Source organism: Scatophagus argus, chromosome 21 (assembly GCF_020382885.2).
Source record: "Scatophagus argus isolate fScaArg1 chromosome 21, fScaArg1.pri, whole genome shotgun sequence".
In the NCBI taxonomy this organism is placed as follows: Eukaryota; Metazoa; Chordata; class Actinopteri; family Scatophagidae; genus Scatophagus; species Scatophagus argus.
In genome coordinates, this window is record NC_058513.1 from 6,370,460 (window position 1) to 6,382,293 (window position 11,834).

General features: G+C 41.0%; 1 protein-coding gene and 1 long non-coding RNA gene across 2 annotated transcripts in view; both read right to left on the reverse strand.

Annotated features, from left to right (window-relative positions):
- Window positions 1–250: 250 nt before the first annotated feature.
- On the reverse strand, window positions 251–6,323 carry LOC124052452. Its single transcript, XR_006842004.1, has 3 exons — window positions 6,272–6,323; window positions 3,316–3,388; window positions 251–2,778 (listed from the first exon to the last, which is right to left on the reverse strand). It is a non-coding gene; the product is annotated as an uncharacterized LOC124052452 (long non-coding RNA).
- Window positions 6,324–6,453: 130 nt separating this feature from the next.
- Window positions 6,454–11,834, reverse strand: part of cpped1 (calcineurin-like phosphoesterase domain containing 1) — a 39,113-nt gene continuing 33,732 nt past the window's right edge. Inside the window, exon 6 of the mRNA XM_046376712.1 lies at window positions 6,454–6,654. Coding sequence (XP_046232668.1) covers window positions 6,611–6,654 — 44 coding nt within the window. The 3' untranslated portion in view covers window positions 6,454–6,610. The remainder of the gene's footprint in view (window positions 6,655–11,834) is intronic.

Here is an 11,834-nt window from a genome sequence, read left to right on the forward strand (position 1 = left end):
TTTCAGGGCAAACATCTTGACATGTAATTACAGTAAGCACATGTCATCATACGCACAGAAGATCTCGACAGACCTTATTCATTGGTGATATGTGGGCTATGTCAAACACAGATGTAACTAATAACATTAATAATGATCGCTTTCTTTTGACAGTACGTGTTCAGATTAGGAGTGTGTTCCTCCATTTTCACAGGCAGTACGTGAATACAATGAAGCCATCATCAGTGTTGCACCTGTGCTTTTCCTGCTATGACATGTCAAAATGTCCGCCATGAAAAAGGTCTAGGACACTTATTATTGCATGGAGTCTGGGGACTTAAAATTCCCAGAATAGCTGAACCTACATCTAATAAGACAGAATAACTGAAAAGACCTGTGGGGGTGTGCAGTACCCAGTTAATTTTATGTATACATAAAGGATTCAACAACAGGAAGTGGCAAAATAATGAGCTGAAAGTTATAATTTTATACTGAGTTCTGACTTTAATTCATGGCCATGTTATTGCTTCAAAAGTTCAACAGGTTTACTAATTAACATTAGTGAATAATAATGTACCTGCAGTAAGTGGCTAATTTGAATTCAGATCAGCTGGGCTAACTGGCTAACGAAGAAAAGGTCGAAAATGTAGTGTTTCATGTGATTATTAAGACTTAAGTTTAGGTCTTTGTTGACAAGAGTCCCAAAGGAGATTATAGACCCGGTCACACAGGAAACATCTAAAGAATCGTTTGCTCTTGTTTTAACCCATCTTAGCTCAGGAGTACATAAAAAGGGCAGCTTGGAGAGTGATGCGTGGTCTGGATGAAGCCAGCGCAGTGAAAGTGCTAGCGTGCGCTGAAGGTTTAGCGAACATGTATGGGCAGCATAAACACTAGTTCAGATTCACGCGCACAAAGAAATACACACTTCTCCTTATAAAAGCCAGATAGCTGTCAAGCTTTTGATGCACTAAGTCAAAGGCAAAGGAGGATTTCAAACATTAGCATTCCTCCATAATTCCTCCTAATCCAAACACTAACACAACAGTAGGAAGTTCAGTCTAATTGAGGAGGGGATGAAAGCCAAGGATATCCTGTGTGGGAAAAGATATCTGGATTAATTAGTATTGTTGTGGTAGCGCATGTGTGTATTTGGTTGTACAGCTATTTGTGAGTGTGCTAAAATGTGCCTTTGTGATAGTGTATGTGCATGGACGTGTTTTTTGTGTGTTCGAGTTACTGTATTATATCCTATATGTGGAGCCGCCACCTCATCAGTGAATGTTCACTGTCATAAGAAGCATGTTTGATTGGATTTTCCTGTTTTAATCACTCTGCCTCTATTTTTGCTTATGGTGGTTGGGGCCTGGCTAATTACAAGGACGGATTAAATTTGAATGTCAGAACGTTAAAGACACGCAATCACGGCCATAAACACACAGAGGGTAATCTGGAGGCATCATTTTAAATGAATCAAACATATGTGAGAGTTCCTTGTGAGCAACATGCTCATGTGAATACACGCATATGAACGTGTGCTTCTGCTTTTGTGTAGGAAATGGAAGCAAAAATCCTGTGACTGACGGAAAAATAAAGTATTGTTAAATTATTACGTGAAAATAAAAGCTCTCAACTCCAGATGTAACAAAGATAGCACATCATGAGTATTTTATGTGTCAGCAGAAAACTAACTAGTTCATTCACTGTGTTGTCTGACCACATCAGAGGTGGGGACAAAAAGCCTGCCATCACAGAGGGGGGTTGAGACAAAAAAATTACAGGAAAGGGGCTCGCAATCTCTGCTCGAAGGCATTCATTTTTTCACATTTGTTTGTACAGATGAAAAGTGACAGAAGTAATTGTGCAGAAAAAAAAGAGCTTGAGAGAGTGCTTACTTTTTCACCTTTAACACTACTTTGAATTCCTGCATGATGAGGGCATGTGGATGCAGTTACCCCAGTTCTGAAGATCTGGAAAGAAGTTGAAATAAGGAATGTCAGATGCTGTTTAGTTGAGGGATGGTGACACCTTTAATGTCCTCTCTAGGTGGCAAAGTCGGGAGTAGCACGCCCAATCGAAAGCATGACATGACCACATCATCTCTTGTGTCAATAGTCCGAATTAGTTTTGTGTTTGACGATGATGCTTTCTAAACCAATTAGATTTAATTACCTAAGCAGAAAACACACAAGTGCATAGTGATAAGAGGTATACAGTCAAACTGTGCACTTACTAAATTAGGATGAAATATGGTGGTAACCTTGATTGGAGAACTAGCTATAGCTACTATTTGAGGCTTTCTGGACACTATTTAGTGGTTGGTTGAGAAAATAGCAAATTAAAAGCTCTCACAAAATAACAGCTGGAGCCATCTTAAATTGCACTATATTCTCGCAAATCAAAAGTAAGACTAACATCTATGTTCTTGGTACTCTGTAATATATTATTTAAATGTGTCTAAGTGCATGTGTAAGCACATTAAAGTATGCATAAGGATGTCCTGTTTATTCAGTGCTGTCCTCATGTTTTCCACACATTCCCGTTAAGTGAGGTTCTACTCCAGGGGATGAGTGCAATTATTCTTTTCATTTTCTCTTCATCCTTCCCAGAGAAACTAAAAGAAATGAATATTTGGAATGATTGTTGCCTCACCTCGTATTTACTCCCTGGAGGTGGTTTCAGCAATGCTCAGCACGTCAGCACCCGTCAGTTTAGTATGTTGTTAGCCTGCATCTTGGGTGCTAATGCTCCCACACAGTTTATTGCTTGGTGAAATGGCTCCATTAGTGTTGAAACTCACTGTAATGGCATGCAGATGGGTCGTCATGTGCCAAAGAAAGCTAAGACTTGTGAGAGGGAAGGTTGACTGACAAACAGGAAGGTAAAACGTGTACCTGCCTTTATGCCGGGTGTGTGGATGTATAAAGAAAATGTACCATATTTGCTTGCATCTCTGTGTATGTTTGTGTGTGTATGTCTGAGAGTGTGTTATAGTTGTGTAAGTGTGATAATATTTGAGTGTGTACGTACATGCACTAGAGACAGAGTAAGTGTGTTTATGTGTGTGCAGTCTCCTCTCAGGGGATAGCAGGCAGTTTACAGACATGTTCAATTCTATTCAGCTGTTACACTCTGCTGCTCCTTGGGGGTCTTATAGAGGCGACGCAGCAGTGAAGGGAGAATGTTGTGATGACAGTAGGAAATGGCCGCCACGCCACACTATAAATTGCTCTGTTGGCTAAAAGAAACTTTAAGTTGCTTAGCGTTGGCCCGGAGGAACTCTGAACTTTCAAACTCAGTGAGCATATTCCAACTAGCATATGATGAGCAACATACCTGCTGTGGCAGCATGCTGATGAGAAGAAACAGGAACAAGACCATAACATGCTGTCTCTCTAATGATGCATCCCTGTGGATGAATATGCACATGATCTTAGATTAACATTTTGTGGCTTTTCAAGAGAGGATTTTCAAACACCAATGGAAGAATATTGCTCTTCCATTATTGGTTTTTATTGTTTTGACACATTAACACATGAAATCACTCTATAATGCATATTGGTTCATCTCGGTAAACCTGAGTCACAGAACATGCTACAGGATCATCTGTAATGATTGTGTTGCAGATGTCTTGAGCTGCCAGAAGGTGCTAATCTTTTTTTTAACTGTATTTTTACTACAAGATGCAGATCACGAAGATACTGCACGTATACACTTCAAAGCAGGTGGAATGGCCAGACATTTCAATATATAGTTGAAATACAGAATGATTCTCATACACTGTATAGACAAAAGTATTGGGATACCTGACCATTACACCAACAGGGACTCACATTCTTCTGGGAAGGAATTCAACAGGATTCTGGCAGGTTTCTGAGGGGAATTTTTGCCCATTCATGCAGTAGAGTATTTGTGAGGTCAGGCACTGATGTTGGACTAAAAAGCCTGACTCGCAATCTCCATTCCAGTTCAGCCCAAAGGTGTTGGATAGGGTTGAAGTCAGGGCTCTGTGAGGGCCAGTCCAGTTCTTCCACACCAAACTCATTCAACCATGTCTTTATGGACCTGAAGTTGAAATGTCTTGGTATGCTGAAGCATTGAGATCTCCCTTCACTGGAAGTAAAAGGCCAAGCTGAACCCCTGAGAAACAGCTCCATAAAGAGGTGCGTCCAGATATTTTTGTCTATATAGTGTATCTCATTGTCTTTTCACTTATTCCTACTTACTCTGAATGAGTAATTGGGGCTGACTTCAAGTGTGTCTTGAGTTCCTATTATGATAAATCATCCAAAAATCTTTTAAGAGGTCTGATTACTACTAATTTCAAGAGTCACAAATGTAGCAACAACAAGCTGTCCAAGCCTTACTCAGCACTAGTGTCCTCTGAAAACTTTTGCGTTGTCTTTCTTCTGTTTTGGCAGCACTTTTATGTAACGTGGTGTGTGTATTTGCAGAGAGTTTTTTGTGCAGTTTGCATGTTTTGTAAAGTATAATTGCTACATTATAAAATCCTTAAAATTACACAGTTTCCTTGTCCATTTAACTGAGACAAGATGTCTCCTACTTCACTGTGAAGTCCATGTTCAAGTGGTTTCGGGTCTTCAGGCTTACAACAACATAATGGAGTGGCTATAAGTGAGCAATAGAACCTTAAACTGTAATAATTTAAATATGGTTCTGCATGAAAATACTGACATTTTTAACAAGGCTCTGATGGCTCTTCAGCAGGTAGCCTTCCCAGCAACTGAGCCAACTTACATATAACTAACATACAACTCTGCTGATCACCGGAATCACAGGAGACCATGTCAGTTTGACACTAATGATATGTAGCTATTGTACACTGGTTCAATGTTAGTTTAACAGAGCAAAAATGTTTCTGGTTTATGATCCCCTCTAAGCTTTTATTAAAGATGATTATATGGTGGTGAAATAAAAATAAATATTTGAGTACAGCCCTCAAAATTTACCAATTCTAATCAATGTTTCTCAATTAAGTCATCCAGCAGTTTATACTAATGCAATGTAGGCACTCTGTTGTCGTGGTCACTTCTTCACAAACATAGCTTTCACATAGTCAAACACATTCACACACTCACACAACACTCACACACACACACACACACATAGAGTGTAGCTCGGTGGGCGCAGGTGCTCCTTGTTGTCCTGATGAACCACTCCTGTCTCTCTCCGCCTCTCAGCCACTACATTCACATCCTGTGTGCTGGTAAATAACAGCATTCGGCCATTTTTAGTCAGCAGGTGGCTAGTTGTTGGGGAGGTTGTGTTCTACGTCCAAACAAACTGTTGAAACAATCTTCCCTCTTCACTTTGAGAGAGTGGGAGTCCAGTTGGTGGTAGTGTGAAGAACAGTATTGTGGGTAAATGTCACAGAGAGCCTTCTGTTCCATATCTGACTAAGCGAGCGAACAAAAAAAAAAAAATCTTGAGCATATCCACCACATTGTTGGGCCGAACAGCATACAGAGAGAACAAGACTCATGAACAGGATTTGCAGTTTCGGCAGAGTAGCGATTGAGGACTGTCAGTGTCATCTTTTATACTAAGACACATCAACACAACTGCTGTGCAACTGACATATTTTCTTAAATGTTTTATGAGCCAAACACAAACACATTTTTCTGACTTGCCCGAAGGTCAGATTTTTGTACTGTATGGTATCCCCTCCTGTATTCTTGGCACTCAGACACCTTGAGGACTGACTGTTGCAGACGTACAGTAGGACTCAATTCCTGTTTCTCCTGATGGATGTTACAGTTGGGAAAGAGTCCCATGTTTATCACTTGCAAGTGTTCACATCACTGACACACAGCTCAGTATTTTAACCCTCCCAATGACAATATAACAGTGTAATTATAAAGAGTTTAATCACCTTGAAAGAAAGCTTTTGGCTCATGTGAGGTGTCCATGTTTCTATGATTTTTCAGCCATTTCCATATTGGAAAGGACCAGGTTGACTATAACTGAAAAAGCTGAGATGCAAGTCTGCACCAGATTTCATGTTGCTGGCACATTTCCTCAAGATAAACTGCTGGTGGTGCCAGAAATATCACCAAAGCCATTAGGATTCATCCTCTTGGTGACCATGAATATCTGTACTATATTTCAATCCATCCAATAGTTATATTATGTAATAAGGATATGTCAATTAAAGAGGTGGACTGACTCTCCAGTTGACTGATATTTTCATCTACAATCATGGCACAATAATATATATCTGTTTTTACTCTTTATTTTTACACTCTTTGTATTTTTCTTTGAGTTTACTTACGTGTAGTCCTCTGTGTAGCACCATGTAGCATCCTGGAGGAAAGCCGTTTCATTGCTCTGTGTACTGCGCATTCATAGCTGTAATGACAAATAAAGCTCCTTGGATCCTTGAATCCTTGAACAAACATGGCTAATAAGTTTGATGCATTAAATAGTTCAAAGGTGAAAACAGACCTCAGCTTTGATGGATCAAAATTCAGTTCTACTGTCAGCAGACTGTTGTCCTGGAGGTTGGTGGCTGGCCACAGGCAACATCTTTATATATGGAAGATGTTAACGTTCACAGACACTCCAGCAGGGCACACGTTTGATGGCATGAATGCTTAAACACAACTCCTCCTCAAGATATCCTCTGGACTGACATTTTAGGTACAGGAGTTTTCTCTGGAATTCAAATGAGAAAAAAAGCTTTTAGTTCAAGCAGGAAGACAATTATAATTTTAATTTTCTCATCACACTCTGTCCCCACCTCTCAATTATTATCCAGTGAACTCACTAAGTTATGTGCACGTACATTCCTGTCAACCATGATTAACCTAGCCGAAGGGTCTTTACACTCCCTTACAAGTTGTGTGACTTTGCTATCATTGCTGCTTCACCCTCCACAAACGGTGTGTCCCCCAGGCATTTATTACTGTGATGGCAGAAAATGTCTTAAAGTAGCAGGCTAGAAATGCAAATGGGGAATTTTGCTTTTGTGACTTTATTGACATATATGTTGAGTATGATTCAAGGTGTTTTGATGTCACATGCAGAGATCACTGGTCAGTCAAACAGTGTATAGACAAATCATGACTATTTTATATCATCTGGCCATATACAGTGACAAAACACACGTTTATGAAAGATTATTTATGCCATCGATGCAACAGTTGGGATACATCTGTGACCAGTCAGACAACGTGGCTGAAACCAGCCCATTGCGTTAAATAAAATGAATCATGCACATTTTTGACCCCAGTGAATACTAGAATCATCAAAACATGCTCCAGCTTGGCAAACAAGCGAGGAGCGCTGATCCCCGCCAGCTCTCCCAGGCTGTCTCGCTGGCGTCAGGCCCAGAGGGCAGGGCACAGGGATGGATGGGCCTGTCGCTGGCTCTCTGCTGCCCAGATGGCTCACTCTGTCAGCGGGCTCACCACCAGGAGGGGTGGAACCTTGACGTCAGGCCATGATTGGATACGCCAGCTTTCATTTGCTCCCCCCCCGACACCTGTGGACTGCGTGGAGAAATGAGAGGGTGGTGGTACTGGAGCCTGGCCGAGTGCGTGTGCATGTTCCTGGCTATCCTTTTGAGAGCCAATTTAAGTTGAATGCTTGCAGCATGCAGAGATTCATTTTTACTGATTTAAGGTGATAGAGTATGATCAGGAATTTTGAAGATTTAAAATCTTGACCTTGCAAACAGAAGTTGACAAGTCTCACAAGGTTCATTTAGTAGCTGTTGCAGAGTTTTTGATCATATCAGACCGTCTTCTTTAGCCAAATTATCATGAGACCGTAGATGTTCAATTTTCCATTTCTCTGAGCACTTACAGCAGCAGCAGCTGATAAAACATTTTTTAAATCAACAATCAATCAAATCAAGGAACAAAAGATACAGTATGAAAGGGACAGTTTAAGTTGACAAACCCACAGAGAACAGTCACCTGACTCAATTCAGCTCAGCTATACAAGGCCTCTTTTAGCCTGGTGTTTTGGTTTCACACCCACTCTTACCAACCTGCCACATCAAGTTGAACTAGCTTAACTGAAAAAGCTTGACAATGACCTACTGTTCAGCACCAAACAGCAGACAGACAATGTTAGTGACTAGTCGGTGAACATGGTGGAGCACTTTGCACCTAATGAGACACACCGGTAGAGACCAAAACTGAGCCAAAAAAGTAGACCGAAAGGAGAGAGAATGGTGAAGTTTGGACAGTGTTATTGCTTGAAATGTAGTTCTTTCCCTGTTTATGGCAAGAAGTCACTTCTAGGAGCAGAGCAGCTGTGACTCTGACTGGACATGCAATCCAGGTAAACCCCTCTACTTAAGCTGAGAATCATAATGCAGATTTTTCAAGAAATATGCCATAATCATACAAATAAGTTCTGAAAGCAATTCTTAGTTCAAGTTTATCTTTTAGTAAAGCCCTCAGTCATTGTTAACCACACAAACCTCCCATTTACTGCAAGTCCCTCTAGATGTCAGGTCTTTAGCAGGCAAATAATTTTTTGCCTGCTAAAATAATTTTAATGAATTTCATTCATTTTTAATTCCTGTATTTTCTTTATGATGGATATCTCTGTGCGCACAAATGTTCACAAACTTACACAAAGCAGACTATCACTGAAGACCACATCTGCCCATGTTCGGGTCTCAACACTGCCCCACCGGGCCACCCATGTGGCTCTCCACTGAACACACGTTGGAGGTTTACACGACTGGCTAGCATACACACAACACAAGTCAAAGAGATAACATGCATCCACCTACATTCAAAGCCAGAGGTCACATTATATCAGATGGCAGATATACACAGAGATATACACAGATGCAGAAAGAGAGTGAGATACAGAAGAGATATAGAAAGAGAGAATTAGAGAGGGAAAGAAGTGGACTATATTGCAGGACCTCTACCCTACGCCCTGAACTTTGCCTATGTTTACTGTTTGTCATGGAACAAATTTTCCTCATTCTTTTCTGACAAAACAAAAGGTTGTCAGTTGCTTAGCAATTTAGCAACACATTTTGGGCCTATCAACTATTAAACCTTAGAAGAAAATGCGTAACATCTGAAATCCTCCTGCTAACTTGATATTTTCCCTACAGGCTTCTTCAAAAATGTTTTTAATTGTATGGCATCAGATCTTCAGCAAAGTCAACACTTTTCTACTCAGGATATTTCCCACAGGCCCTGAAAACTGCAGTTATTAAGCCACTCTCAAAACGAATAATACAGACAACTCACTAATGAACAATTACAGGTCCATATTAGCTTCTCATTTATAAGTAAAATCACTGAAATGGTTGTTTTGGCCCTGCGATTGACTGGCGACCAGTCCAGGGTGAAGGCTGCCTCTTGTCCATAGTCAGCTGGGATAAGTCCTCTAGCGCCCCCCCCGCCCCTGATGGATAGGTTGGTTTATGAGACACTGAATGTTTTAGAGCCACACATTTCTGATCTTCTACTACACTATGTACCGTTTAAACCTCTAAGATTGTCTGGAACAGGTCTACTTTCTGTCCCCAGGCAACAATCAGTTTTATGCACTACACACCAGAAAACTTGAGATCTGCTGCAACTCTCACTTCTTTAAAACAGGACTTTTCTTTAAACATAGGACTACTTATTAATTTTTTGCTCTGCACTACAATTTTTCTCCTGATTTGTCTTTTTTTAAATTCCATTTTGCTTATTTTTGTCTTCTACTATTTCAAAACTTCTTCATTGCCTTGTGTTTCTTTTCTTAATGCAATTTGTGTCTTATGTAAAGCACCTTGAATCGTCTTACTGTTGCAAAAGTACCATAGAAATAAACTTGCCTGGCCTGTACTCATGAGGTAATTTGAGTCAGCCAAACAAAAGTGGATTTAAGTCCTAGGGCATGATACAGTACTGAAGGAGAGTTGTGTTGTGAAATTACTTTCTCTTCCCCAGCAATAGGAAAGGGAGTCCTAACTCATGGAGCATGTAATTTAACTTCCTCAGCTGTCATTACTTTGACTTTGAAACTTGTTGAACCTTGTGTGGGGGCGGCACGGTGGTGCAGTGGTTAGCACTGTCGCCTCATAGCAAGAGAGTTCCAGGTTTGAATCCCGGTCTGGGCCCTTCAATGTGGAGTTTGCATGTTCTCCCTGTGTCTGCGTGGGTTTTCTCCGGGTTCTCCGGCTTCCTCCCACAATACCAAAAACATGCACATTAGGTTAATTGGCTACTCTAAATTGCCCCTAGGTTTGAGTGTGAGAGTGTGTGGTTGTTTGTCTTTGTGCGTTGGCCCTGCGATTGACTGGCGACCAGTCCAGGGTGTACCCGTGTAACCTCGCCCGTAGTCAGCTGGGATAGGCTCCAGCTCCCCCGTGACCCTGACGGATAAGCGGTATAGAAAATGGATGGATGGATGGATGAACCTTGTACAAGCAGTAGAGTATTTCATAGTGGTCTTTGCTTTTTAAACTGGTTGCTTCACCTGCAGCCTTGTAAGTTTCCTCAGATACCCGCTCACACAGATAACAACATGGAGCATATCTCACAGCCAAATTGATCTGTGCAATGATAATTTCTTGGATTCCATTAGGAACCAAAACACTCAGGCCAACATAAACTTTGTCTCTGGTGACTTACCAGACTCACTTCTGAAATGTCAACATCCCCCTCATGCTGTCAGGCTTTACACGGCCTTCTCATGTACACTCAAAAGCAGGTGACCTATGAGGCACCCCCCATATAATACTTTCTTGTACACAGTTGTACAAGAAAAATACTGAGAAACATTATATTTTGTGGATTTTGCACCCTGGCAGCTGATGAAAGTGTTACAGAGAGATTCATGCGTCTTTCATGTGTGTGTAGTGTGCTTCCGTCTGTGCATGTGTGTATATATTTGTGCATGTGTGAGCACTGGGGAGCACTGCGACAGCACTTTGGATCAATAAACAGGAACTAGCTTTCATCTGTCACAGCAGAATAAATCTCCTACAGGAAAGGAGCAGAGAGCAAAGGCCACGTCGTTGACCTCAAGTCTGTTCAGAAAGCTGCCATCTTATGAGAGCATTTCTGCAGCATCAACAACTTGATTGCAATCGCTAAAATGAGCCTTTGTGTCCTTTCAAAGAAATGACTGGAACGGTGATTTTTTTATTTTTATTTTTTACCAATCATCACAATTTTGTAGCGGTAGCTTAAGGGATTAAACCTCAATTTCAGAGCAGAACAGCTCTAAATGTTCCTGTGCTCTGGTGTGTGTGTGTGTGTGTGTGTGTGTATGTGAGAGTCCGGGTTTTTGTGAATGAATTAGTGTCCTGTAAGCAGTCAGTTCCACATTCAGTCTCTGCTGTTGAGTCCAATAACAGCCATTTGTTTGACTATAGCGTCCTCGAGCAAGCGATCCCCACCTGCTTGCTCCCCTCCGGCTGCGCTGAAGTCAGCTAATCTCTAGTTCAGCAGAGAGAAAGTGGAAAAATATGAATACAATATGTGGCGTGGGAGTTGGATTTAGTTGAAGATGAACATTTTCATGTTAAAATGTCACATCTTATCAGCAGCCTCAGTGGTTCAGTGGGTTTTGCATCATTGGTTTCGGCTGTTTGTTCTGCAAAGCTGGTCATATATCTCCAGATGTGCATCTGTACTGACGGACAAAAGTTTAGGGAGACTAAGCTTGAAGTGATGGATGCATGTCAGAGTCATTTTCATCCTTTAAGTAAACATATTCGACGAGGCGTCTTTTGGAGACACACATTTCTGCTCTCTGAAGAGGTTACACACAAACTGTTACATTAACAAACTAACTAAAACTTGATCAGTTTACATCAGAAAAGCATAGTCATTCATCTCATCGCAAAAAGCCTGGCTTGAATG